Raw genomic sequence first — 26,765 nt, forward strand, 5'->3', positions numbered from 1 at the left:
TCTCACTGCGTAATCTTCAAGACTGACATATATCATTCAAACTTCCTGCATCTTTGGCAACCATCTCAAATGCTCGGATTCACTTCATTATTCCCACGCGAATGAACAAATGGAATTTATATATTCCCATAGAATATAAAAAACAAAATTTTCCCTCATGTGGAGAAAGTATGTTTGGAAGCCACTCTTCCACCCTGTAAGAATCATCTAATGAATAAATTTCTAAGCTAGCTAAACAGTAGCTGCTGCAAGCTTCATACGCTGGTGATGCTCTGCAACCTTATAATCTACAATGTCGTTGAAAAGTTGGGAATCCAAAACACAGTCTGGGAGCCCATACACTGCAGCTTGGACACTGGCCATAAGCTTTGCTATCTCCCTACCAGAGAAACCTTCTATCTTCCGTGCAGCCTCACGGATCACATCCTCAGAGATGTCTTTTACAGTAATCTTCTGTTGCTTCTTTTTCAACATCGATCCCCACAAGGATTCGGTCTTCTCTTCATCAGACAGGTATTTGTTCAAATAGAGCTTCAGTAGTTTGACACGCTCCTCCTCTCCCGGGAGTGGAAACTCAATCACCTCATCTATGCGGTCTGTGACAGCACTATCAAGATCACCAGGTCTATTAGTGGCCAGAACCAGGACTATGTCCCTCGACTGATCTCCAGTTCGAAACAGCAATGCATTAAGAGCACTTCGTTGAGCTTCACTCATGTAAGTGCTGTTACGCCTGCAATAGAACAAGGACATGTAATGAAATTTTTTCACATAAAGGCTTCCTGATCAGGTCACAAATACTTTATCACAAAGAAACACTGGTGACAGTCGAAGTACCACCACTGTTTAAGATAGCATTACCGTTAAAAAACTGGGTAACATTAACCATAAAGGGCTTACTGAACAGGCATATATGGTTTAAGATAGCATTACCGTTAAAAAACTGGGTAACATTAACCATGAAGGGCTTACTGAACAGGCATATATGCAAGGAATAGAACCAACCTGAATAACCATCCAGTAGGATGTCGAATGGGGTTTTAGAAACGTCTATGATACTTTACCATTTCCTTGTGGCCAACCTTTGTTTCAGCAGAAAAATATTCTTGGAAACACAGTCTGTAATTTTAATTTTTCTTGTATTTCTTTGTTGGGAAAAATATCCCCACGCCATCAGTGTGGGGATTCTCTCAAATAACCAACACTTTCTCTCTCTCCTGACATTCTCTTTCTTCCCTGACAACATTGTGGGCTCCCCTATTGAGAAAACCGATTGTCAAGCGCTGATAGGTGTGGCATGGGAGATTTCCCCCCACCCCACCCCCAATCTGGCAATGTGGGGAACACTTGCCTTTCTTTGTTATCAAAGTTTCTATTGTCTTTCTTTATTTTCTTTTCCTATCATTAACTTGGGAAGGAATCATATTTGGGCATGATTGCTAAGAAAAAGAATCCAACCATATGATGGAGATATATCCATGTGTGCTAATTGTACAATTGACCAGATACCACTTGGAAAGTAACATGCAGAAAATTTAATTGGAAGATATTTTCTGAATTTCATATTTCACTTTTACTAAATTAATTTTCCCTATACAATTTTCTCTTGTTTTGAAGACGATCCCTATAAAATATTTCTCATTGAAAAAGATGAAACCTCAAAAGGAATGTGGACAGGGGGTACCATAGATAAAATCAAGTAGCGAGATAAAAATTCATAAGGATATTGGAGACTATTATCCATTCTAGAAGAGATGATAATTATGATACCCCTACTATAATCATAATGATGAGGATGAATAACGACAATAATATTTTTTGGGGGTAAACAGAACATTAATTTAGATGAAGTATAAAACACTCCACGAGAAGCTCATTATTTGCATGACAACAAACCAAACATATAAAACATGATGCCTCTATCCATCTTGAAAGAGAGAATTACCTACAAATGCAACTCTAGATTGCTTCAATCTAGAAAGAGAACTGCAGCAACTTCGGAAATTTATAAATTGGACAACATAGGTCAAGTAGAAACTTACTCGCAAAGAAAAGCATCAGCCTCATCAATAAAAAGTAGTAGACCTTTCTTTGACTTTTTAGCCCAATCAAATATTTGATGGATTTTTGTCACAGCCTGAGGGCCCAATGGTGCAACATCTCCCCCTGTCATCATGGCGTAGTCCAGACCCTGTAAGATGCCATTCAATGCCAGCAGGAAGAAGTCAAACACTGTCAACTTTACAAATTTCCTTCCAAAACAAAAGTTTCTCGTATCAATGTCAGAAAAATCTCAAGTGCAGAGAGATTGAAATTATTCAGAACGAAATACACCAATAAACAAGTTTACATTTCAAAGGAAAGCAGATGCAACCAATTTTGTATGGTCTGCCTCCCCTCCCCTCCCCTTCTCTCTCGCTCTCTATGACCTACCTCCCAACCAATTCAGGTAGATAATCCACAATGAAATTAGCCAATATCAGCACTCAGTGGAAGTGTGGAACCGATCTTTACAAATGAATCTAATTTCTAACTCGACAAATTAGGTGAGGACCCTTCTCTCCCCCCTCCCCCTCAACATAGACAATTCTCCCACCCTCATGTGTTCAGAACCTATTTAATGGTTTTAACCACAAACAGGGTGCCACATTGGACCTTTCATCTGGGTTTATCACAAGTAAATGTCAACATAAAGACCCAGTTCACCAGTCCAAACAAAAAGATCCACTGCCCAACAGTTTCAAATTTTGATCGGGACTGTTGAACCAACAGGTCTATGGACTGAAACTCCAAAAAATCATCATCCCATCTGAAGTCTAAACCGACCCTCCTTATTAAACAATGACTCTCCATGATCCTCTCGACATTCTCAGGGTAAGGCTGTGTAGTTCTCGCCCCCACCCCCACCCCCACCCCCACCCCCCAGACCTCGCACATGCGGGAGCCTCGTGCACCGGGTACGCCCTTTTTTTCCTCCATAATCACAAGAAGCTAATGTTCACCAAATATTCCGGCCATCTCTCAAATTATTTCCTCGCATCCCTCTGAATATTCTTCATAACTCTGTTTCTTCTTCTTTATTTCATCAAACACAAGTGATTTTTGTTACTTAAATCATCCACTTCTATTACACTTGAAGATGGGATATAAAATTATTTGTATTAAGATGACATGTTATTAAATACCTACTTTCATACTACTAAGGAACATATCATTTTTTTCATTAGTAGGCATGCTCCTTGTATGAAGAACAAAATGGGCCCAACTCTTGAAGTAGATCGATTCTATGGCAAGAAATAGCAAGAATTGATACAAGGATGGTCCATCACACCAATTAGTGGACCACCTGATGCAGTTGGGCAAAGGAATTTTTCGTTACCTTTCTATGTTTGATTTACTTATTTTTTTTTAAAAATAGCTTGGGAGTCCAGTTTTATGTGATTTGGATCCCATATTTGTTTCAGTTTTAGAATAGGAAAGTAGGCTATTTCTAAGTCTTTAAATAGAGTTTTGTAACCAACGATGGGACTGGATTTTGAAGAAGTGAAAATTGATGGAAGGGTTTTTGCTTTGAATCATGGCTGCCGAGAGGCGTGTGTCTCTTTCTCTTCTTTCACTGTTCTTCTTCTCCCTCTGAAATTCTTTCTTTCTCCTCTCTTGTTGTTCTTCCATAACTCAATCAAGGTCCCATTCCAAAAACACCTACCCGGTGTGAGTCAAATCCAAACTCTTACCTGGTCTTGTTACGGTTCATCCTTGCAGCAGGACTCGAACTGAGAAAAGGATCACAAAAATGTCCACCGGCAGACCCTGTTTGCCTTTTGGTTCTGGTCGAAGAAAGCTGGCCCCAAGGCGGTTCAAACCCTTGAAACCCTAGCTCTAATAACCTTCCTGTGGAGAGATCTACCACTGAAACTAGGGCTGGACCGGCAACCATCGCCTGGTGAGATTTGCAGAATCTGATCTGCTGTTCTGGACATCTCCGTTGGCTATTTATGTTGGGTAATCTATAGGTCTTCGATATCAGATCCCTCTTTGAAGTTCAGTTCCAGCTCGATCAGGTATCTCATGAGAGAGATTTCTCTTTTGAAGTTGACTACTACTACTACCACTGGGTTCATTCCTATTGTGAGGAAGAAGCTAAATCTTCTTTTTACACCTAATCCCTATATCCTGATATTACAATAAAGACCCTGATTTTTATTTTTATTTTTATTTTTTTTTCAGTTTAACTCCACCTCTGTTTTACTTTCCAGAATCGACTCTCTCCTTTTTTATTTAATTCCTGTTGTGTCCCAAGTCAATTATTTCATTCTAAAGGGGTTCTGAATTGCCTCATAAATTACAAGATTGCTACTGATTTGTTAAGGATTTTGTACTTTAACGGGCCCACAAGCGATCCGATTCCGGTTTTGGAACCCAGATCCCCATCACCATCCTGTTAGGACATAGGGCCAACCAGGTTAAAACAGGGTTGGGAGTTTGGGGTCTCACAAACCCTAAATCGTGGGAAGTATTTTTGTCTTCCTTCACTTTGGACAGCAAGGCAAAAAGGGGAGTCTTCAAGCTACCAATTCGGGTTTCTTGTCTAACAGTCTAAATAATTTCTGCATTGGTGAACAAGACAGAAGACACAATAAGGCGCTTGATTGGACTTCTAAAAGGCTTTGAATTGTTTGATTTTTATTTGTTTTTTTAGTTTATTCCTTTTGTGCAAGCAATTTTAGTTCAGATTAGGCAAGTATTTGTTTCCTTTTAGTTTGATTCTTCTTGTACAAGGAAGATCTCTTTCTCGAGACTTTCTTAGTTTCCTTTTCTGTTATGTTTCTATTTTAATTCTTTCTTGTGAGACAAGCCTTGCTGCCTAATTGTAATGATTAATGACCCTTAAGAGGTCCCACACGATTTGAATAGTCGATTGAGCTTTGTTTTTGTGCAAGTAATAGTCTTTTGAGAGGCTGATTGACTGAAAGAGTAAAGGGTCAGATGCTCAAGGCTGAGATAGCCAACCCTATCCCCCTTTAATTAATGTAGAGCTAGGTATAGATACCCAACCCCAATAACTATTACAATACTGGCTCTGGCAATGAGTAACCTACACATAAAAGTAAAAGCCAGATTCAATTTTCTATACCAATGTCCTAATGCCAAGCATCACAAGGGTTGTTGCTACTAGTTCTTCTATTACACAGAAACATAATCAAATGCATGTTGCAATTTTTCTTTTTTGGGTGGGGTGGGGAAGTGGGGGGGAACTCAAAATAAACTTGTGAAAGTATATCATACCGATTTCCGAGCTATCTCCCTTGCAACCATAGTTTTACCAGTCCCAGGAGGCCCATAAAAGAGCATGTTGCGAAAGGGTGCCTGATGAGACTTGGTGTTTGCTGTCGCCCGAGCAAGTTGCTCAATCCTCCTCTGCAATGAAGGGTGAAGAATAATGTCCCCAAAACGGGCTTTATGTTGACCACCAGTATTGTAGTTCAAAGCCTTCTTAAGACCACAAGATACGACCCCTGACAATGGAAATTTTGCAATAGATGATTCTCTAATAAGCGAAGGCTGGCCCAGTATCCGGTTGATGTAACCCCAGGTTACTCTAGCACCTTCTCTGTTAAGTATTCAAAAAGAAAAATAAGAAGCATATTGTGGTACACTCCTATTATGATACCTTGTAAAAATACAAGTAAAAAAGGGTAATAACCACATATAACCACAAACCATAGATGATGAAATATACCCACCCCAACAACCAAGCACAAGAGATTTAGAGTGAGAGAATAATAAGAGAATGATCTCCAAACCTCGGTCTGATTTTTCCCCTTTTATTTTTATCAAATTAAGTTATTTGAAAGAGGGAAAACTTAGGTTGTTCCATTGAGGATAAAGTATGGTCAAACCACCAGTCATTGTCAAACATACACCCTGACATGTCTCTCTTTAGTACGCATAACTAAAGGTATCATGGACCTTCACTCTCCTCTATCAATTCTGCTCCATCCTGACGTGGGGATGGAAAAGGAAAAACGTATCAGATCGCGATAAGTGTTGGCATATCATATGCTAGGGTTCGACCCTAAGATGATGGATAGGTACCTCGATAATGCAGAAGTAGGTTACAAGTAAACTACCCCAACAGTTTATAACCCCAAACAAAAAACTCAAGACTCAAAAGTTACTCAAGACTCAAAAGTTACTCAAGACTAACCAGCAATATACTAGGAAACAAGAGAAATAAGACCAGCAAATAAGCCCCCAAGGATACAATAGCCATGCAGCAGTAAAACCAGTCCAAAACCCAACCCAATAGGAGAGAGAAGGACCTTCCATATGGCTGGAGAGAGAGAGAGGTGCGGCTGGGGCTGTGGGGCTCCAATTGAGCTGCAAACTTGGTCTATAGTAAGGCTTAAGGAGGGTACAAAAACCCCCAAATATGAAGGGCTTCTGACGGTTGGTTTGCAAGATATGCGCTTTTTTTATTTTCAAACCTAGGAGAGAGAATCTGAGAGAATTCTTCAAGAACTGTAGTAGGGCAGCTTAGGCAGCAACAAGAAGAGGATCGAGTGATCCTTGGGTAGCTGTGAACACCCTATGAAAAGGCTAGGCAGATCAGAGATCAATTGGGGAAGGAAGAGGAGATCGATCTCTCCTAATTCCTCCATGGGTGCTGGTCGGTTCTAACTTTGAGGATGTGAACAGGTCTGTTTTTGACAATAGCAGTAAACAGTAATAGCAGATAATAACAGCAAAAGTAAACAGAGAAAATGAAAGAAAAGAAACAAGACAAGTGTAGGTGGGATTAGTTATCTCGACCCGGGCATCTCACTCAACTATCCCGTCTATTTAAAAAATTGACTGCAATCATTCATTATTCAAATCTCAAAATTGAGATTACATAAGCTCTTCTATACATACAGGGCAGATTAGCAGCCATACCAAAACTAGGAGTTAGACTCCAAGGCACCGATTGATAACGTTTCTGCTGTTTTTGTGCCTAGAAACAGCAGAATCGGCTTTCACGTTTCCGGAAACAAAAACAGATTTTTTGGTGTTTGATAAATCTATTTCTCGAAACGTTTTTTACAGACATAATGCCACTAAAAACCCCAATAGTATCATCGGATGCCCAAAAGGGAGAGGGTTCGGATGCCTCTTTTTAGGTTTAAATAGTTGAAAGATTTATCAGGCACAACAGCCTTTTTTTCTCTCAAAGTCGTTTCTAGAAATGGCGAAACAAGTCCAACTTGTTTCGTCAAAGTTGTTTCTAGAATTGTAAATAGGCATAAATTTTTATTTATGTTTCTAAAAACAGGTGAAAAGGAACAACTTTATCAGATGCATTTTAAGTTGTTTCTCTGTTTCTAGGAACAAGAAAATGTAGAAACGGCAAAAACGGAATGTTGTCAAATAGTGCTCAAGTAAGATTAGAGCTTACATAATAAGAGCTGGAATCCAAATAGGACTACACTAGAACTCCAACATGGAGTAGGTAACCAACTAGTCATTCACTAATAGGGAAACCTAAACTGATTAAAAAGTGACATAACAAAGAAAATAGACTCAAAACAGGACTCTAACTAAACTAATGAATTAAATCTCGTTTTCCTACTTTCTACCAATATTTTAGGCCCATTAAAGTAGCTCATTACAAAGAAAACACATGGGATCAAAGACCCAACACATACATAACCCAACAACCCAAGGCTTATTCCCCAAAAAATAAGCCAATCAAGTGACTTATCTATATCACCCAGTCCTCAAATGCCAAAAAGGGGATGCACAATATAAATAAATGGGAGTCGCTGCCTAGAAAGGGTCTAGGACCCATGAATGTCTCCCCCAATTAAGGGGGAGAGACTAATGACTCAATGGATAAGGTTGGTTTGCACCAGGATTCTAAGCAAGGGTCAAGTGACAGAATGGGAAGGTGTTAAGCACCCAACCTGCCCAGCCCTAAGGCCGATCTGATGCAATTGGGCGATGGGTTCAGAAAAAAAATATCTTTCGGTTTGGTTCTTTATTTACATTCCTTTTTAGATAGAAATTAATTTGGTAGAAGATTTTATTTCAGCTGTTATTTCAGTTTTAGTTTTTGAAGATTTTGAATGAATTGAAATATAGTTTTGGGAGTGAACCATGGCTGCCTTGGGTGATTTCCGTCTTCCCTTTTCTAATATTCTCTATCCTTTCTTTGATTTCTGATCTTTCTCTTCTCTCTTTACCTCTTCTATATTCTTTCTCCCTTCCCATCGATCTGTTACAACTTTCTTGTTTTCTGTTCCGTTCCTACAACTAGTGACAGTACAACTTGGGAGGAGTGGTTAGATCTTCTTTGATCCTCTTCCTTTCCTCTTGAGATCTTGTCTGGTGGTTCTCCACCAATGGGCGACTGAAACTCTATAGTCTAGGCTCCAGTTATGTTCCTACAGTGAGAATCGAAGACGAAATCAGATCTAGACCTTGCCTTTCCACCAGATACAAGTTGCAACAGCAATCAATCTCCTTTGGTTGATTATTCTACATATCCATTGATCGGAAACGAGAGCCCATCGAGATTCCCACCTTCGTGTGAAGTTTCAGGGTGAGCAAAGCTGAGTTGGGTGACTTCTCCCAATCGAAACCAGTCTCGGTCTCCGCTGATTCTAAGTTTCATCGTGATCTAAGGTTGAAGAAAGCTGATTTCTCTATTTTACAAGTAAGGACAAACTGTTAATTACATAAAACCCCCCTTTGACTGAATTTTTGTTCTATTATCCCATTTTCTTTAAATTTCCAAAATATCCCCCTTATATTAAAGTTTCGGTTCCAAAATTACCCCAACTGCTATCTAATTACTTCTAATGCCTTGTTTATTTTTTTTTTATTACGGAATTCCCACCCAAACTCTTACTTAAAACTATTTAATATTCTTGTGGGCCCACAAACAATCCGAGTCCCCTGGATCTGCATCAAGTGATATCAGAGCAACTTTCTTGCACTTCTCTAACCATGACAAGTCACATCACCAATGCTAAGTTGTACAAACTGAATCGTGAGGTACTTGAGAACCAACAGAAAACTAATGCCAGGGTTGAGAAGAATGAGGCAAAACATGACAAGTTCATAGACGAGAGTCAAAGTGCTCTCACTAAGATTCTCGCCTTTATGAAAAGGTCTGAAACGCAAGTTGATGAAAGATCATCTACGCCACCTCCTCAGTTTAATACCCTACGGATTGAAGATACACATCACTGAATGCAACATGATCCTGTTATATGCCAAGATATTACTCGACAATTTTCTGATAGGGATCATGGTATCAAGGTTGAGGTTCCAGAATTCAATGGTGAAAAGGGACCTGAAGAATTTCTTGACTAGCTTACCAAAGTGAACAGAATTTTTGTATATAAATCTCTTCCGAACGAGAAGAAGTGTGAAGTCATCCTCACCTAGTTTATTGAGTTTGCATGTTCATGGTGGGATGATGTACTACATGCAAGGTTTGTCAAAAGCCTTGGTCCCGTTTCCAATTGGGAGGTCATGAAGCAGATCCTGACTAAAAATTTTGTTCCTCTTAATTATGAGAAGGTGATGTTCCATAAATTGCTCAACTTGCAACAAGGGAATAAGAATGTACCCTCGAATTCCACAACGGGTGATGCAATACATTAGTGGGCTAAGTATTTGATATCCGACTTGATTTGGCTAACACTTACTAAGTCTGTTGATGTGACAGCGGCTCATGCCAAGACAGCTGAAGAGAAGTCCATTTATTGGAAGAGTATGCCCAAGACTGCTTCAGTTTATAGACCTCCACCACGAATGGAGGAAAAGAAGCCTGAAGCTCGTAGAGCTGAAGAAAAAAGGTCAGAGTTCAACAAGGATAGTGACGGGGTGAAAAACATTAGATGCCGTAGTTGTGGCAAGAAGGGTCACTACTTAAAGGAAAATACCATCAATTAATGAAAGCTAAATTAATTAGAAACTAACCTAAACAGCAACTGAAATAAAATCTCCTATCAAACTAATTTCTAACTAAAAAGGAAAGTAAATAAAGAACCAAATCAAAAGATATTTTTTTTTAAAACCCATCGCCCAACTGCATCAGCTCTCTCGGTCTTAAAAGAATTCAACTCTGTCTAGTTTGATCATGCTCCTAAGATAACCTTGTAAATCGCTCGCCAATGAGGTGGTACATATCTCAAAGCAAATGACAGGAACGTAACTCCGTAAAGAGGGAGAGTAGGCTGACGTGTCACTGGAGCAGGAATCAATTGATGTGGCATGTCTGATAATGCATATGGCCTCATTAAGTACATGCGACCTCCTTACTTCACCTTGATTGTGTTCTGTGCACCATCATAGAAAATGTTTGCATGTCGTTGCTAAGGTCGCCCTAGAAGAATGTCACAATGCGCCAATGAGGTGACCAAGTAGGAGATATGGTACTGTAACGGCCCAAACTGTAGATGTACTCGAACAACTGCAGTGGCCTCTTCTCGGGTTGTGAGTCCAAAACCTTACACATGAATCTTTTTTAAAAGTTGTCTTTGTGGAAAGTTGTGTGCTCGAACAAATTCAGCTGAAATAAGTTTGTTTCTGCCCCGGTATCAACAACAGTATGAACATCAATAGGATCAAAACCGTGCAGAAGAGTACCCTTTTGTCTGAAGAGAGGAGCCTTGTCAACTAGTTTATTTGAAAAGGATGAAAGACTAGCGAAATGAGCTTCCATATCCTCATCATCATCTTCAATATCATCTTCATCGAGAGGATAAGGATATAAAGCAGCATCAATATCCTCATCCTCATCATCTTTTTGTTTGACCAAAGTTTGTTTGTATCCTATTAACTAGTCCTAAATCTTAGTTACTGAAAACCCTAAACTAGGTATCTAAGCTTGACATGTGAAAACCCTAAGCCAAATATCTAAATTATGCTAGCTAGGTTATAATACAAATAATGAAATGATTAAACTAAATAAAACTTAAGATCTTGAATGGTTCAATTGATGCATTATGAACTCTAGATTGAACTAATTAAAATGATTAGTCCTAATCCCTAATGATTTATTGAATGAATTATTGATATCCTATTTGATCTAATGAGTTAATAATTTTAACCGACCCAAATGATTTACAACAAAAATGCTTGATTAGGTTAAAGCTCCGCCACAAAATTTAAATAAAGTTGAAGCCTAATCAAACCTTACCTAGCCTAACTCAAAACCAGCAAAAGGGATGATAACACCTAAGCCTAAAATCAAATTGGTTGCAACCTATACCCACCACTTAGATCTAGATTGACCAACAACGATCCAATCCCAAATCCAAAACAAAAATACTAAACTAAGCCCAGTCCATACTTAACTCAAAAAGCAATGGCAAAATGGGTAAATAACTCTCCTTTTTTTTCTTCTTTTTCCTCTGCTTGCTCTCGTTGCTGTTTCTCTTCGACTTCTTTTCCTTTTTTTTTTTTTTTTCATTTTCTGGTTCGATCATCTCTCTCAACTCTCTCTTCTTACATCTTTTTTTTTTACTGACAGAATGCTAAGACAGGGAGGAGGTTTCGACTGAGAGAGAGAAAAATTCACAGGAGATTGGATAGTTCTTGAGAAATGAAAGTGGGAGATCGAAGGGAGGATGGGAAGGCTACAATGGGTTTTAGAGGGTTTTTTTTTTGTTCTCAGTCTCGATAGAGCCGAAACAGAGAATGGGGAAGGGAAGAATAGAGATGGAAGGAAAAGGGGGAATGGGGATCTTCAGCTCTAATACCAAATTAATGGGGTAGCCCTAGGGAAGAGGGGGAAAATGAAAATAACAGGGGGAGAAAGGGGTAACGCACCAGTTTACAAACACAAATAAAACTAAATTTTATTCAAATAAATTCACCTTTTTTCAATAATGAGTGCATGCAAATATATAAAGGGAAAATACTAAGACTCCTACTTAGACTCAACACTGAAACAAACTCCTACTTCTCTATCTCATACGTATCCTACCCAAAAACAAACATGAGAAAATAAAAGACATAATACAAAACCAACTACTACCAACCCTTGTTGGACCAAAAACCTAGGTTGGACCGGTTCTTCTTGGCCCTCGTCTTCCACAGCCGGTCATACTGGTCCAACCAGGTAAGTGCAGCTGTATCTGCATCAGGTGGAGCTGGCTCAGGTTGCTTGTTGTTGCTCACAAAGGATGGCCAAAGAGATGGGGAAGTTATGGAGCTTCGGGTATGGTCAAAGATAGAGAAAAGGTATGGAGAAAGGAGAGGAAAAGAGAAGAAGTGAAGGAGAGAGAGGTGAGTTTCAGATGGGTTTTGGTGGCTGCAGGTTCAGCTATGGAGATGAAAGGATAGGGCAGCTGGGTATTGGAGGAGAAGAGAAGAAGGGATAAAGGAGGATTAGGTTAGGGCTTGGCTAAGGCAAGAAAAGAAGGGAATGGGGGTTAAGTTAGGATTTGAAATCCTAATCTATGGGTCTAGATTAGAGGAAATAAAAAATATTAAATCAAAGATTAACCTAATTAAAACTAATGAACCAAATTAAAAACACAAATGAATCGATTAAAACTAAACATATTAAACTAAAATGAATTCAATTAAACCAATTGGACTAAAAATCAAATTGAACCACATACACCTTAATTAATCTAATCAATCCAATTAACCCTAATTAAACCTATATGAACTAATAATGACAAAAACCAAAACTATTAAACTGGTTCTAAATTGTCATTGGGAGAAGAAAATTAGCTCAAACACGGCTTTAATCAAGAAATAAGGGGAGATAACCCTTGTGCTTCAAGCCTCAAATCGAATAGAACCGGATAAGATCTCCCAGCTCAAGGAGGAATTTACACACTAAAATATTTATACTTGGAGGAATTTTTTTGTTTAGGGAGAGGAAATTAGCCAACACCTTAATGGGGTCATTTCTTCTCCAAAATTTTCTCCCCTCCTTTTGGAAGAGGGAGTGGACTATATTTATAGACTTGGGATTTGAGACAATCATCACTTGTTTCCAATGTGGGACTAAAAACCTAGAGAAGATTATCCAAAAATGTTTGCTCTTGGACAAGGAATGTTGGGCGCCACATGACACTCCCAGGCATAGTTGTCACGGCGTCAAATCGATCCAAGGCAGTGGAGGGGTGGCTAATCGATTTGGCGATGAATCTCCCGTTATGGCGTTGCCATGGCGGTCAAATCGCCCATGTGTTATTTTTTATTTTTCCTATTTTCTAAAGTTATTTAGTATGCTATTTTTTTATTTCCACTATTTTCTAAAGTTATTTAGCATGCTACAAGCCTACAATATATACCCTATAACATATAAAACCAACATTAAGCAACATCAAATCATCAAAAATTAACATAGCCCTATCAAAATCACCCTGCATTTTACAAAAAATCGACCGCCGAGTGAATCAGGAGTGACCTAACGTCCATGGTGGTGCCATAGATACGCCTATCAGCCAATGGCGACCGCCATTTGAGTCACGTAAATCGTAGCATTGTCATGAACTTCTTTTTCAGCCAGGACGCCAAATCGCCGCCTAGGCGACGCCATGACAACTATGCTCCGAGGTCACTTGAAATGGAATCCAATTTCGAATTTTGGGGTCAACTTCCGAGGGTCATATCTTTCAAATCATCAGTCGAAATTCGACGTGTATGTCATTGGAATGCTGTCGAGCACTACCAATGATCTGAGACACGAATGTGGTCTCGACTGAAAACCCTGGAAAAAATACGCGTAAAGTATGGACCTGAATCATGTAGTAAAAAGGGGAATTAGGGGCCAATTCGCATCGTTCTCGCACTAAAGTATAGTGTCCAACTCGAGGGAACAAACAACACGAATCCACAACGTCAAAGTCAATATTTTAAGACATTTTCCATTATTGTTTCATAGGGGCAAAATGATCATTTTATCCTAAGTTCAAAATTTCTCTGAGTACATAACATTCAATACGTAATTCCTCTTATTATCATCGCTCGGAGCTGACAAAATTAGGTGTCTACAAATTGTCCCTCTTTGACTGGGATCTTTGTAATGGTCAAGAGGCAAAGAAAAGAGCACACTATTTTGTCACCAGGAGCATGTACTGTCGAAATCCGGCTCAAGGATGGCGGAGGTGCAAACACAAATGCAAGACGAGCGATAAAACTAAAGATAAGAAATGCCGATCGATAACACATGCGAAATCAAGTAGTGTGGGTGTTATTACAACATACTGCATGTCGAATTTCGAATAATGGTTTGATAGATATGACCCTCAAAAGTTGACCCCAATATTCAGAATTAGAATCCATTTCAAGTGACCTGGAAGTGCCATGTGGTGCCCAGCATCCCTTGTCCAAAAGCAAACATTTTTTGATAATCCTCTCTAGTTTTTTAGTCTCACATTGGAAACAAGAGATGATTGTCTCAAATCCCAAGGCTATAAATAAAATCCACTCTAATGCAAGAGTAGATTACAAGAAACTATCCCAACAGTTTATAACCCCAAACAATACAAATTGGAGCAGGAAACAAAGAAATAAGACCATCAAATAAACCCCCAAGGATACAATACCAATGCAGGAGCAAAACCAACCCAAAACCCAACCCAATAGGAGAGAGAAAGACTTGCTATAGAGCTGGAGAGATAGGTGTGGCCAGGTCTGTAGGAGTCTGATTAAGCTGCACACTTGGGCGTAGATAGTCCCTAAGGAGGGTACAAAAAACCCCAAAGTTGAGAGGATTCTGACAGCTGGTTGTGAAGTTACAAGCTTTCTTGATTTTCTGACCTAAGAGAAATAATCGCAGGCTTTAGGAGAAAGAATCCATTCTAGTTTGTAACTTGGGCAGATCTGAACTTCTAAATACTCACAACAGTCGTATACTTCAACAGCAATAACTTTAGGATAAAACAGAAAGCTTTACATAAGAAGAAACAAAGGGAAAAGTGGGGGAGCGGCTGTCTCGGCCCAAACTTCTCACCCACAGCTATCCCGGCTGTTCTAAGCAATTGACTACAATTATTCTTTATTCAAATCTGAAATTATGAGTACATAGGTTCCTCTATTTATAGAGGGCAGAATAGCAATCAGACTACTACTAGGAGCTAGTTTCCCAATAGGACTAGACACTCCTACTTCAACTAGGAGCTAGTTTCCCAATAGGACTAGACACTCTTACTACAACTAGGAATTCAAAATTAGACTAGGAATAATAAACCTATGTGGAAAACAAATAGAGTCCTAAGACAATTTGGACTCGACATACCACTTACTCAACTCAATAGGCCCAATGGCCCAATAATTAATTAAAAACAACTACTAATTATTCCCCTAGCCGATGGGCCCAATTGGCCCTTATTTGTACTTAGCCACTCAGGTGGACCAAGTAGAGGTTCGACTGGATTCTTGGCTAGACCTTAGCCACTCAAGTATACTAAGGTTGGACCATTCTTCCTCTCATATTTCCTTCTATAATGTATATCTACATCAGCTCTCCCTTTCTTAGAATCATTCAACTCCGATGAATGGCTAAGGGGCATGTAGTGCTCATAGAGGTCCGTGTCAAAGCATTGAAAGTCATCGGCATGGATCCAAGTACAATCCTCTTGTGGTCGACCTTTCCATTTGATGAAAAAGGAGTAGTACCCTTTGCCCCCATGAACTGTGGTGAACTTGCTGTCGAGAACACCTTCGATGACATCATCTTTAGGGTTTGCAAATTGAGGAAGTTTAAGGGTGTGTTCAATGTCACCGTCATCAGAATGGTGTCCTAAATATATCGTCAAATCAGATACATTGAAGACATTGTTGATCTTCAGAGCAGGAGGTAGCTCTAGCATGTAAGCACTACTGCCAATGCGCTTCGAGACCTTGTAGGGACCCATGTTCTGAGGATGGAGCTTGTGCACTGTACCAAGAGGAAACCTCTCAGGTGGACTTCGAACCATTACCATATCACCAAGCTGAAATTCCACGTAGCGACGATGTTGATTGGCAGTTGCTTGGTATCCGTCAATGCTAACAGCGATGTGACGACGAACATCAGCATGTACCTCCGTGATGTGTCTTAGGAGCTCATCAGCTTTCACACTAATACGAGCTTGAAGTGGCAAAGGTACCAAATCAACCAGTCGTTGAGGCTACAATCCAAGGAAAATCTCAAATGATGTACGACCTGTGGTGCGGTTGACGAAACTATTATAGGCGAATTCAGCAACGTCCAGTATAGATGGCCAAGTCTTTTCATAGTCTCGGACTAGAAATCGGAATAAGTTGCCAAGACTTCTGTTCACCACTTCGGTCTGTCTGTCTGTCTAAGGATGGAATGCAGTGGAGAACTTGAGTTTAGTATTGGTTTTCAGCCATAGGGTCTTCCAGAAGTAGCTCATGAACTTGACATCCCTATCTGAAACAATTATCTATGGTAGACCATGTATGCACACTATCACTTTGAAAAAGAGTTTGGCCAAGTGACTTGCATCAGAGTCTGCTTGCACAGGATAAAATGTGCCATCTTGGAGAAACGATCTACTACCACAAATATGGAATCATACCTTTCTCGTGTAAGTGGTAAGCCTAGGACAAAATCCATGTTCATGTCTTGCCAAGGTGCGTGTGGAACGGACAGCATCGTGTACAATCCTGTATTCTTCTTTTCTCCTTTGGCAAGTTGACAAGTGCGGCATCTCTGTATCACATGTTGCACATCCTTTAAGAGTTGAGGCCAAAAGTATAAGTCTTTCATCATGGAATATGTTTTGTCCTTGCCAAAGTGTCCACCCATTCCTCCTCCATGTAGCTCTCGAATCAAGTGATGTCTCAAAGAGGCGTTTAGGATGCAGAGGCGAGTGCCTTTGAAAAGATACCCATTATGTATCGCAAATTTGTCATCCTGTCCTCCTTATGGGTTGTTGAATACTTCTGAAAAATCAGCATCACTAATGTACTCCTCTTTGATGTGTTCCATTCCTGCACTTTGTACTGTGAAAGTGTTTATCATCGTCACCTTTCGACTAAGTGCATCAGCCACTTGATTCTCCTTCCCAGCTTTGTACTTGAAAGCAAATACGTATCCTTGCAAGTATGAAATCCATTTAGCGTGCCGATCACTAATGGTCTTTTGTGAGTGCAAGTATTCGAATGCTTCATGATCCGAATAGAGCACGAACTCTTTGCCAATTAAGTAATGCCTCCAATGCTTAAGGATTTGAACAACGGAATAGAGTTCTAAATCATAGGTAGAATACCTTCGTTTTGCATCATTCAACTTTTCACTATAGAAGGCAATCGGATGGCCCTCTTGCATAAGCACTCCTCCTATCCCAACATGGGATGCATCAGTAACCACTTCAAACATAAGATCAAAATTGGGTAGTCTAAGCACTGGTGCTTCTGTCATCTTTTGTTTGATCAAGTTGAAAGCTTTAGTGGATGCCGGAGTCCATTGAAATGGGACTTTTCCCCCTTTTGTGCATTCTGTAATTGGGGCTACAACGGCGCTGAAATTCCGGATGAATCGTAGGTACAATGAAGCAAGACCGTGAAAGCTACGAATCTCAGCCAAGGTCTTTGGAATAGGCCAATCAACGACACTTTTTACCTTCTCCGGATCAGCTTTTATGCCTTGTGAAGACACAACAAAACCAAGGAAAATGACCTTAGGCAGCATAAAGGAACATTTCTTCAAGTTGATGTACAACTTTTTTGCACGTAGTACTCTCATGACATGTCTCAGATGTTCCAAGTATTCATTTTGTGCTTTGCTGTATATTAGCATATCATTAAAGTACACTACGAGAAACTTGCCGATGAAGGGTCATAGTACATGTGTCATCACCCTCATGAAAATGCTAGGTGCATTAGTGAGGCCAAAAGGCATAACCTTCCACTCATACAGGCCTTCTTTTGTTTTGAAGGTTGTTTTTTATTCATCCCCTGGATGGATTCAAATTTGATGATAGCCATTCCGTAGATCAATCTTTGAAAAGATGGAGGCTCATGTCAACATGTCAAGCATATCATCCAAAAGAGGAATAGGAAATCTGTACTTTACCGTGATTTTGTTAATGGCCCAGCTGTCAATGCACATGCGCCATGATCCGTCTTTCTTTGGTGTCAATAGGGTTGGTACTGCACACGGACTCATGCTCTCAACCAAGAACCTTTTCTTTAATAAATCATCCACTTGTCTCTTGAGCTCGGCATGCTCTGTAGGACTGAGACAGTAAGTGGGCAGATTAGGGAGTACTGACCCAGGCACAAAGTCAATGGCATGCTGAATATCCCTCATCGGTGGAAGTTTATCAGGCAATTCCTCTGGCACCAAATCTGAAAAATCAGCAAGTAATTGTTTAATTTGTGGGGGATGTTTTACCTCTATCACTAGTTCAACAGCCTTGGTAACAAGAGCTATGATTAGGCCGGTTTTTTCACTAATGGTCAGGAATTCTCTATGGAGCAGCACGCATAGCTTGTTGTCCATAGTGTTCTTCTTGCTGAAATTTTCTTTGCATGGTTGCTTCTTTTGCTCAGTGGTTGTTTTGGAAGAGGTCTTAGCAACATTCTTTAAGACATGTTGTCTCCTTAGTTGGGCAGCCCTTAACTTGTCTTTTACCTGAGGTATGTTGAGTGGGTTTAGAATGAATGGTTTGCATTTGTGATCGAAGATGCACTGGTTCTTAGTACCTCCCACTAGCACATTGTTATCATATAACCAAGGCCTTCCAAGTAGTACATCAGTGAGGACCATGGGGATGACATCACACCATACACTTTCTTCATAATATGAAACCTTCAATGGGACTAAACACTATTGAGTTACAGCCATGGTGTTGTTGTCTAGAAGAGATACCTTGTATGGTTGTGGATGGGATTCAGTCTTAAGCTTTCCGTCAATGACAAAGGCCTGAGATACCACATTCATAAAACTTCCACTGTCCACAATCACTTGAGCTTTGAGAGGTCCACTAGACACTAAGGTGTAGAAGATATTATGCCTCCTCCAGTCTTCACCCTTAGTTTCAGACACTAGGATTCTTACAACCACATTGACATAAGCATGAGAATCATCATTCTCTAGTGCAAGCTCATCTTCCAGTTCATCCTCCTCTCCTTCAACTGCAACATTAACAGTCCAATCATCATCCTGAGGTTCGTGGATTTGTAAATCCGGATTGGATTCGATGGCACTGATGACAGAGTTGGATCGTCCTCGTTTAGGGCAGAATTTTGCCGTGTCCAGTCTTTCCACAACTGTAGCATGTTACAGATCCACTCTCCCTTCCCATTGGAGCATTCCCCTTATCCTGTGTATCTTGTGGAGCTCGGGTAGGAAATCCAGTGGGTTTGATTGGTACATAAGGCTTTTTGTTGTCAATTGGCTGAATGTACCTTCTGGAGGTTGCTTTGATCAGATCCTCTACTTCTAGTGATTTGTCAAAACAAGTACTTAAGGAAGGTATCTCGATCACACCAAGCTTCTCACGAATATCAAACCTTAACCCCAGTTTGAAACGAGATATGAGCAATTCTTCATCTTCTTTATGGGCACCTGTTCGTGAAAGCAGTTCATTAAAACGATCAATATAATCTCCTACAGTCATAGTACCTTGCCTGAGAGTATTCAGCATGTCGTAGAGCAAACGTTGGTAGGTGGGTGGTAAGAATCTATCATTAAGGATAAATTTCAAGTCTTCCCAATTGTGAGGCATCTGACGACTGCGGATCAGCCTATTCTCTTCATTCCCCTATCAATCCTTAGCTCCACCAGTTAACTTAGTGACAACTAATTGAACTTTCCTTTCTTCAGGCATACGGTATCACCGGAAGTAGTCATCAAAGGAAGTTACCCAACCCTAATAATAGAGGGGATCGTGCCTCCCATTGTACTCTTTCAATTCTAACTTGACCTTATACGTTTCGTCAGACTGATAAAGTTGATTGGCATACTCATCATACTCATCATTCTGAGCTGGGACATTCCTTCTAGGTTGCATAGTGACTCTTCTGGGAACATTACCAATGCAATTAACAAGTTGAACATTAGTTTGGGCAACAATTGGTTGGGTGTTAGAGTGGGCAGCAGTACTCTCTTTTAGGTCAGCCAACTGTTGGTCATGTCCAGCCAACCTCGTAGACAAGGCTTGGATTGCTTTCATCACATCTTGAAGGGTGGGTTGGGGTTCTTCTGTCTAAGCCATAACTCTGATACCACTTAATGCAGGAGTAGATTACAAGAAACTACCCCAGCAGTTTATAACCCCAAACAATACAAATAGGAGCAGAAAACAAAGAAATAAGACCATCAAATAAACCTCCAAGGATACAATACCAATGCAGGAGCAAAACCAGCACAAAACCCAACCCGATAAGAGAGAGAAAGACCTGCTATAGAGCTGGAGAGAGAGAGGTGCGGCTAAGTCTGTAGGAGTCCGATTGAGCTGCACTCTTAGGCGTAGATAGTCCCTAGGGAGGGTACAAAAACCCCCAAAGTTGAGAGGATTCTGACGGCTGGTTGTGAAGTTACAAGCTTTCTTGATTTTCTGACCTAGGAAAAATAATCACAGGCTTCAGGAGAGAGAATCAATTCGAGTTTGTAACTTGGACAGATCTGAACTTCTGAATACTCACATCAGTCGTATACTTCAACAGCAGTAACTTTGGGATAAAATAGACAACTTTAAACAAGAAGAAACAAAGGGAAAAGTAGGGGAGGAGCAGCTGTCTCGGCCCGAGCTTCTCACCCACAGCTATCCCGGCTGTTCTAAGCAATTGACTACAATTATTCTTTATTCAAATCTGAAATTATGAGTACATAGGTTCCTCTATTTATAGAGGGCAGAATAGCAATCAGACTACTACTAGGAGCTAGTTTCCCAATAGGACTAGACACTCCTACTTCAACTAGGAGTTAGTTTCCCAATAGGACCAGACACTCTTACTACAACTAGGAATTCAAAATTAGACTTGGAATAATAAACCTATGTGGAAAACAAATAGAGTCCGAAGATAATTTGGACTCGACATACCACTTACTCAACTCGATGGGCCCAATGACCCACTAATTAATTAAAAACAACTACTAATTATTCCCCTAGCCGATGGTTTGTACTTAGCCACTCAGGTGGACCAAGTAGGCTTTCGGCTGGCTTCTTGGCTGGACCCTAGCCACTCAGGTGGACTAAGGCTAGACCCTTCTTCCTCTCATATTTCCTTCCATAATGTGCATCTACATCACACTCCCTCTTCCAAAAGGAATGGAGAAAATTTTGGAAAAGAAATGACCCCATTAAGGTTTTGGCTAATTTCCTCTCCCTAAACAAAAAATTCCTCCAAGTATAAATATTTTAGTGCGTAAATCCTTCCTTGAGCAAGAGATCTTGTCCGGTTCGATTCGATATGAAGCTTGAAGCACAAGGGTTATCTCCCCTAGTTTCTTGATTAAAGCCGTGTTTAAGGTAATTTTCTTCTCCCAATGACAATTTAAAACCAGTTTAATAGTTTTGGTTTGTCATTGTTAGTTCATATAGGTTTAATTAGGTTTGTTTGGATTAATTTTGTTGTAATTGAGTTTATCGTGCTTTATTTATGTATAACTAGGGTTAATTGGATTGATTAAATTAATTAAGGTGTATGTGGTTCAATTTGATTTTTAGTCCAATTGGTTTAATTAATTTCATTTTAGTTTGTTTTTAATTTGGATCATTAGTTTTAATTAGGTTAATCTTTGATTTAATTTTTTTTTTTTTTAATCTAGACCCTTAGATTAGGATTTCAAATCCTAACCTAACCCCCATTCCCTTCTTTTCTTGCCTTAGTCGAACCCTAACCAAATCCCTCCTCTATCCCTTCTTCTCTTCTCCTCCAATACCCAAACGCCCTACCCTTTCATCTCCACAACTGAACCTGCAGCCACTAAAACCCATCTGAAACTCACCTCTCTCCTTCACTTCTTCTCTTTCCCTCTCCTTTCTCTATACCTTTTCTCCATCTCTGACCATAGCCGAAGCTACATATCTTCCCCATCTATTTGGCCGTCCTTTGTGAACAACAGCAAGCAACCCGAGCCATCTCCACCATCTTCTCCACCCTCTACACCTCTTCCAGCAGCAACGAGCCACACCATTCCACCTCCATTCTCACCAAACCTGCAAACCACCATCTCCTCTCTTTCCTTTTCTTCTTCCTTCCCTCCTCCTCCAATTCCAGCCACTGAAACTCATCTGCAACCCCCCTCTCCATCCTCTCTCCACCTCTTCCAATAGCCATCGGACACCCACTCTTATCTTCTTCTCCACTGAACCCACCTTCTCCATTTATACTTGGTTTTTGGCTCAACAGCCCAGGCGTGGCAGTTGTTTAGTGAAATGAATGAAAGAGATGTTGTGCCTTGGACAGCCTTCATTTCAAGACTTGTCACTAATGGATTTTTGTACTGAAAGCTTGTTTCTTTAGTGGGATGATGACTACAGAAATTCATGTACTCGGCTTAAGGTTTCTGTAATGTCTGCCTGTGCAAATCAAGGCTTTGATCACCTTTATGTTTACTTTCAACTGAAAAGTCAAGATTGAATCGATTTCCTTTATGGTTTTTAAGTTAAGTATGGACTGGGCTTAGTTTAGTATTTTTATTTTGGATTCAGGCTTAGATCCCTGTGGGTCTATTTAGATCTAAGTGACGGGTATGGGCTGGAACCAATTTGAGTTTAGGCTAAGGTGTTATCATCCCTTTTGCTGGTTTTGGGTTAGGCTAGGTAAGGTTTGATTGGGCTTCAACTTTCTGTTTCTTTCAACTTTATTTAAATTAAGTGGTTGAGCTTTAACCTAATCAAGTATTTTTGCTATAAATCATCTAGGTGGGCTGAAGCCGTGAGTGGAGAGACTAGGCCCACATTTGGGCATTTAAGTGAACAAGACCATTTTATATGGCATATGGGACGTAGTCTAGGACGTAAGGTAGCATGGGCATGGCTGCCCCCCCTCTCAAACCGGCCTATAGCATTACATGCGAATTAGTGATTCCGGGTTGCCAAAATAAACCAATCCGGCCCATTTCTTTTGCTTTTAGATGGTGGGCCTTTTTAGAATTAAATGTGTGTTTAACTTAGATTTGAATTTGCACGTCTTGCCATATTTAGAGTCATTAGGTGTAAATAATTTAGTTTCATGTCATGCTTGTCATACTTAGCATTAATTAACATGTTTTTGATACTTATGATTTGGGTTTTGTTGCATGCATGTAGGTCAATTAATGTACATATTATCTTCCTCTCACTTTTATCATAACATAGGCTACTTATATTAGTACAACCATTACATGTTTAAAATAATTAATAGATAGGTGCTCATATATTTCCTTAATTATATTATTAGTTTAGCATTTAATAGATTAAAATTCTTAACTCATTAGATCAATTAGGATCTCAATAATTCATTTCATAAATCATTAGGGATTAGGACTAATCACTTTAATTAGTTCAATCTAGAGTTCATAATGCATCAATTCGACCATTCAAGATCTTAAGCTTTAATTAGTTTAATTATTTCTTTATTTGTATTATAACCTAGCTAGCATAATTTAGATATTTGGCTTAGAGTTTTCACATGTCATGCTTAGATACCAAGTTTAGAATTTTCAGTGACCAAGATTTAGGACTAGTTAGTAAGGTACAAACAAACTTTGGTCAAACAGAAAGAGACCAGCCTTAGGGTTGGGCAAACTGGGTGCCTAACACCTTCCCAGTCTGTCACTTGACATTTGCCCAGAATCCTGGTGCAAACCAACCTTATTCATTGAGTCATTAGTCTCTCCCCTTAATTGGGAGAACATTCATGGGTCCTAGACCCTTTCTAGATGGCAACTCCCATTTATTCATATTGTGCATTTCTTTTTTGGCATTTGAGGACCGAAGTACCTATCCATCATCTTAAGGTCGAACCCTAATGTATGATATGCCAACACTAATCGCGATCCGATACCTTTTTCCTTTTCCATCCCCGCGTCAAGACGAGTGGAACGGATAGAGGAGAGCGAAGGTCCATGGAACCTACAATAAACATGCTTCAATGGCCCTCTTAACAGTTAAGACTAACAATGGTGGAAGAATCATATTAAACCATTGTAGCCAGAATACCAAATGAACCTTATTTTACGGAGGGTTTCCATTCTGACATATAATTCGAATTCATAATAGTTGTTGCCAAAAGTTGATAGCCTTTTAGCATAATAAAAGTTAGAATAAACAAACGCATGGTGAAGATCAACTTGTATACCTAGTTGTGTAAATTCCAGCAGCTAATGCAGTAGCTCCACCAACGGCCATAATCAATTTACTACGGTCCGTCAACAAACTCCTGAGACCCCCTACAGGTAGAAATTGAACAGTGATCATCACAATATCTTCCATATGTTAATAAATGTGATAGTGTGAATTTTTGTGGCCAACTCAAACCCGACTAAGCTTTCCACCCAGTCATATGTCTTCCTGAGTTAAAATAAATATTCAATTTCAACACAAGATATATCTTACAATTTAATTTATATTTTATACAACTCTTTAAGTTAGAGAAGATTGACACAAAGAGAGCATAAATATTGGATACAATTAAGGTGTATGCCTAAATGTAATGAGGCTTCAACCACATGATTTCAAATGAGAGGTAAATTGGATTTCCTTTCCTATATCAGCACAGCACAGCACAGCACAGCACTGCCACATCATAATTTTAAGCATTTAATGATTAGGTCAATGAACGATGATATCATCAAAACCTTGATACAAGCACAAGTTCTTACAGACTAACCTGTTTACTCATGTGAAGCTCAAATCAGCTAAAATTAATACAACCATAACATTCAGCAATTATATACCTTCAATATGACTAAAAGTCGTATTGATGGCAGCAAGCCACTTCTCTCTTTCACCATTAATCCGTTCTAAAAGCATTCTCCTGTTATGGTCTTCTGTCAGTTTGGCCTCATGGGCCCGAGCTTCAGCCTCAGCCATCGCCTTGACTCTTATTGTTTCCTGTTCTATTTCAGCTCTCTCTTTCTCAGTCTGGCGTTGCTGAGCTTGGATTTGTTCTTCTGTGGCACGTCTAGCTTGTTCTTTTCGAGCTGAAGATTCCTCTTGCATCCTAACCAATTCCGCATTATGTTGCCTCTGGGCTTCATGATCTGCCTACAAACAATAATCAGGCATGAATGAATGGCATTGAAGGATTTCTACATAAAACACAACCATTTTAATATTGGGCACGCAGTCTCCTGGGTTGTAGCAAGAGAAGTTCTTGACTTCTTGTCCTTCACCAGAATCAAGCCTAAGTACCAGAAACTAGCCAAAATATACATGTTGGAAATCAGATTTTTAGCTTTGACCAATAAAACAGTGGTGGCTAATAAGGGGGAGTTATAAATAGCTCGACCAAGTTTGTGAGTGAAAGTGATGGATTAGACAATGCTTCAAAGGAACAAAGTAACCACCTCAAGCAACCCCCCCCCACCACACACACACACACACACACAAAATCTAGAGAAGAGTCTGGGGTTTTAAACAATAACAACAACAGCCACCTGCATTCTTTTCCTGGCCAACTCATCTTCATAGCGTGCCATTTGTGCCTTTGCTTGTGCTTGTTGTTGTATAAGATTTCTTTGCTCTTCCGCCATTTTTCTTTGCTTCTCCTGAGAATACAAGACAGCTTCTTGTAAGGGAGAAGGAAAGTAATAGATAATTAAAAAAAAAAAAAACCATTCTACAAAGGTGAAGAAGATCTAAAAGGAAAATACAATTCAACCCGATGGTTAATTCAATTGCTTGCTGCTTTAAGTTATGTGACTTGGACATGGACACATAGAATTAAATGAACAAAAAAGTGTATAATATAGAACCCAGCACACATACATACGAGTATGACTACCTTAACTGCTCTCCTAAATGTATTTAAACCGTGTAAATATTTGAATGAGTTGTCTTTTCACCTCGGCGAACCTGCTATCAACAATTGCTCTGTAATTGCAATTTGAACATATCCCTGTATGATTTTCACCTCCTAAATGTGTTATTAATTGCAGCAAGATTAAAACCACTCACAATTTCACCTTGAGCTTGGATGGCTTGAAATTGGGCTTGCTCAGCCGCCAGGTCGGCCAAACGAGTCTCCTCCTGCTTTCTCATTACTGCAAAAACCTGATGACAACAACGAAATGCGGACGCACCAATTTCCAGAACTCAGTTATAGTTCCAAACAAAACACTAGCCAGCATAACCTCAAGAACAAAATAACAAACACCTGCTTGGCATATTGAGAGCTGTTAATTTCTCGAAGGGCTTTGGCACCTCTTTCTAATGATTCGGGATCGAATCCGGAACCGCCGCCTCTGGGCTCTTCGGCCTCCGGCTTCGATTCTACTTTAGAAGGAGTCGTTTGAGCATCCTGCGCTGTCGAGGGAGCCGAAGAGAAGGGAGAGAAGCGAAATGGCCCGTCAGCATATACGCGATCAGCATATGAAAGCGAAGCGACGGCTGCAGCCATTGCTGCGCAGGATGATATCCTTAACGCAGCCATGGCGGAGCTTCAGAAGTATCGTCTTTCTGTTAACAAAGAACATAAAAAATTCTATTAATGAAGGAAAATGTCGAATCCATGATTTAATGAATGGAGTTTTGGCACGAAGAAGAAGATGACAAGCGTTGTTGGGGTTTAGGGTTTTAAGTTTGAAGCTTGAAGCCTGAAGCCGGAAGCACCTAAATGGCTAAGGGGGCGTTTGGTTCGATTTA

At 39.8% G+C, this 26,765-nt stretch overlaps 1 protein-coding gene across 1 annotated transcript; it reads right to left on the minus strand.

The window, feature by feature from the left end:
• Positions 1 to 52: 52 nt before the first annotated feature.
• LOC122079238 (ATPase family AAA domain-containing protein 3C-like) lies at positions 53 to 26,738 on the minus strand. The gene is made up of 8 exons (XM_042645522.1): positions 26,278 to 26,738; positions 26,079 to 26,174; positions 25,559 to 25,669; positions 24,857 to 25,166; positions 24,259 to 24,349; positions 5,287 to 5,611; positions 2,043 to 2,191; positions 53 to 733 (listed from the first exon to the last, which is right to left on the minus strand). The coding sequence occupies exons 1-8, from the start codon at positions 26,551 to 26,553 to the stop codon at positions 232 to 234; spliced, it is 1,860 nt and encodes a 619-aa protein (XP_042501456.1). The 5' UTR covers positions 26,554 to 26,738; the 3' UTR covers positions 53 to 231.
• Positions 26,739 to 26,765: the final 27 nt, after the last annotated feature.

This window comes from Macadamia integrifolia, chromosome 5 (genome assembly GCF_013358625.1).
Source record: "Macadamia integrifolia cultivar HAES 741 chromosome 5, SCU_Mint_v3, whole genome shotgun sequence".
Lineage (NCBI taxonomy): Eukaryota > Viridiplantae > Streptophyta > Magnoliopsida > Proteales > Proteaceae > Macadamia > Macadamia integrifolia.

Coding starts and splice junctions, on each gene's coding strand:
- LOC122079238 (XM_042645522.1), bottom strand. CDS start 26,553: ATGGCTGCGTTAAGGATATCATCCTGCGCAGCAATGGCTGCAGCCGTC. Junction 5,612..24,258: donor GCTGGAATTTACACAACTAG/GTATACAAGTTG, acceptor AATACTTAACAG/AGAAGGTGCTAGAGTAACCT. Junction 734..2,042: donor GCTGATGCTTTTCTTTGCGA/GTAAGTTTCTAC, acceptor GTTCTATTGCAG/GCGTAACAGCACTTACATGA.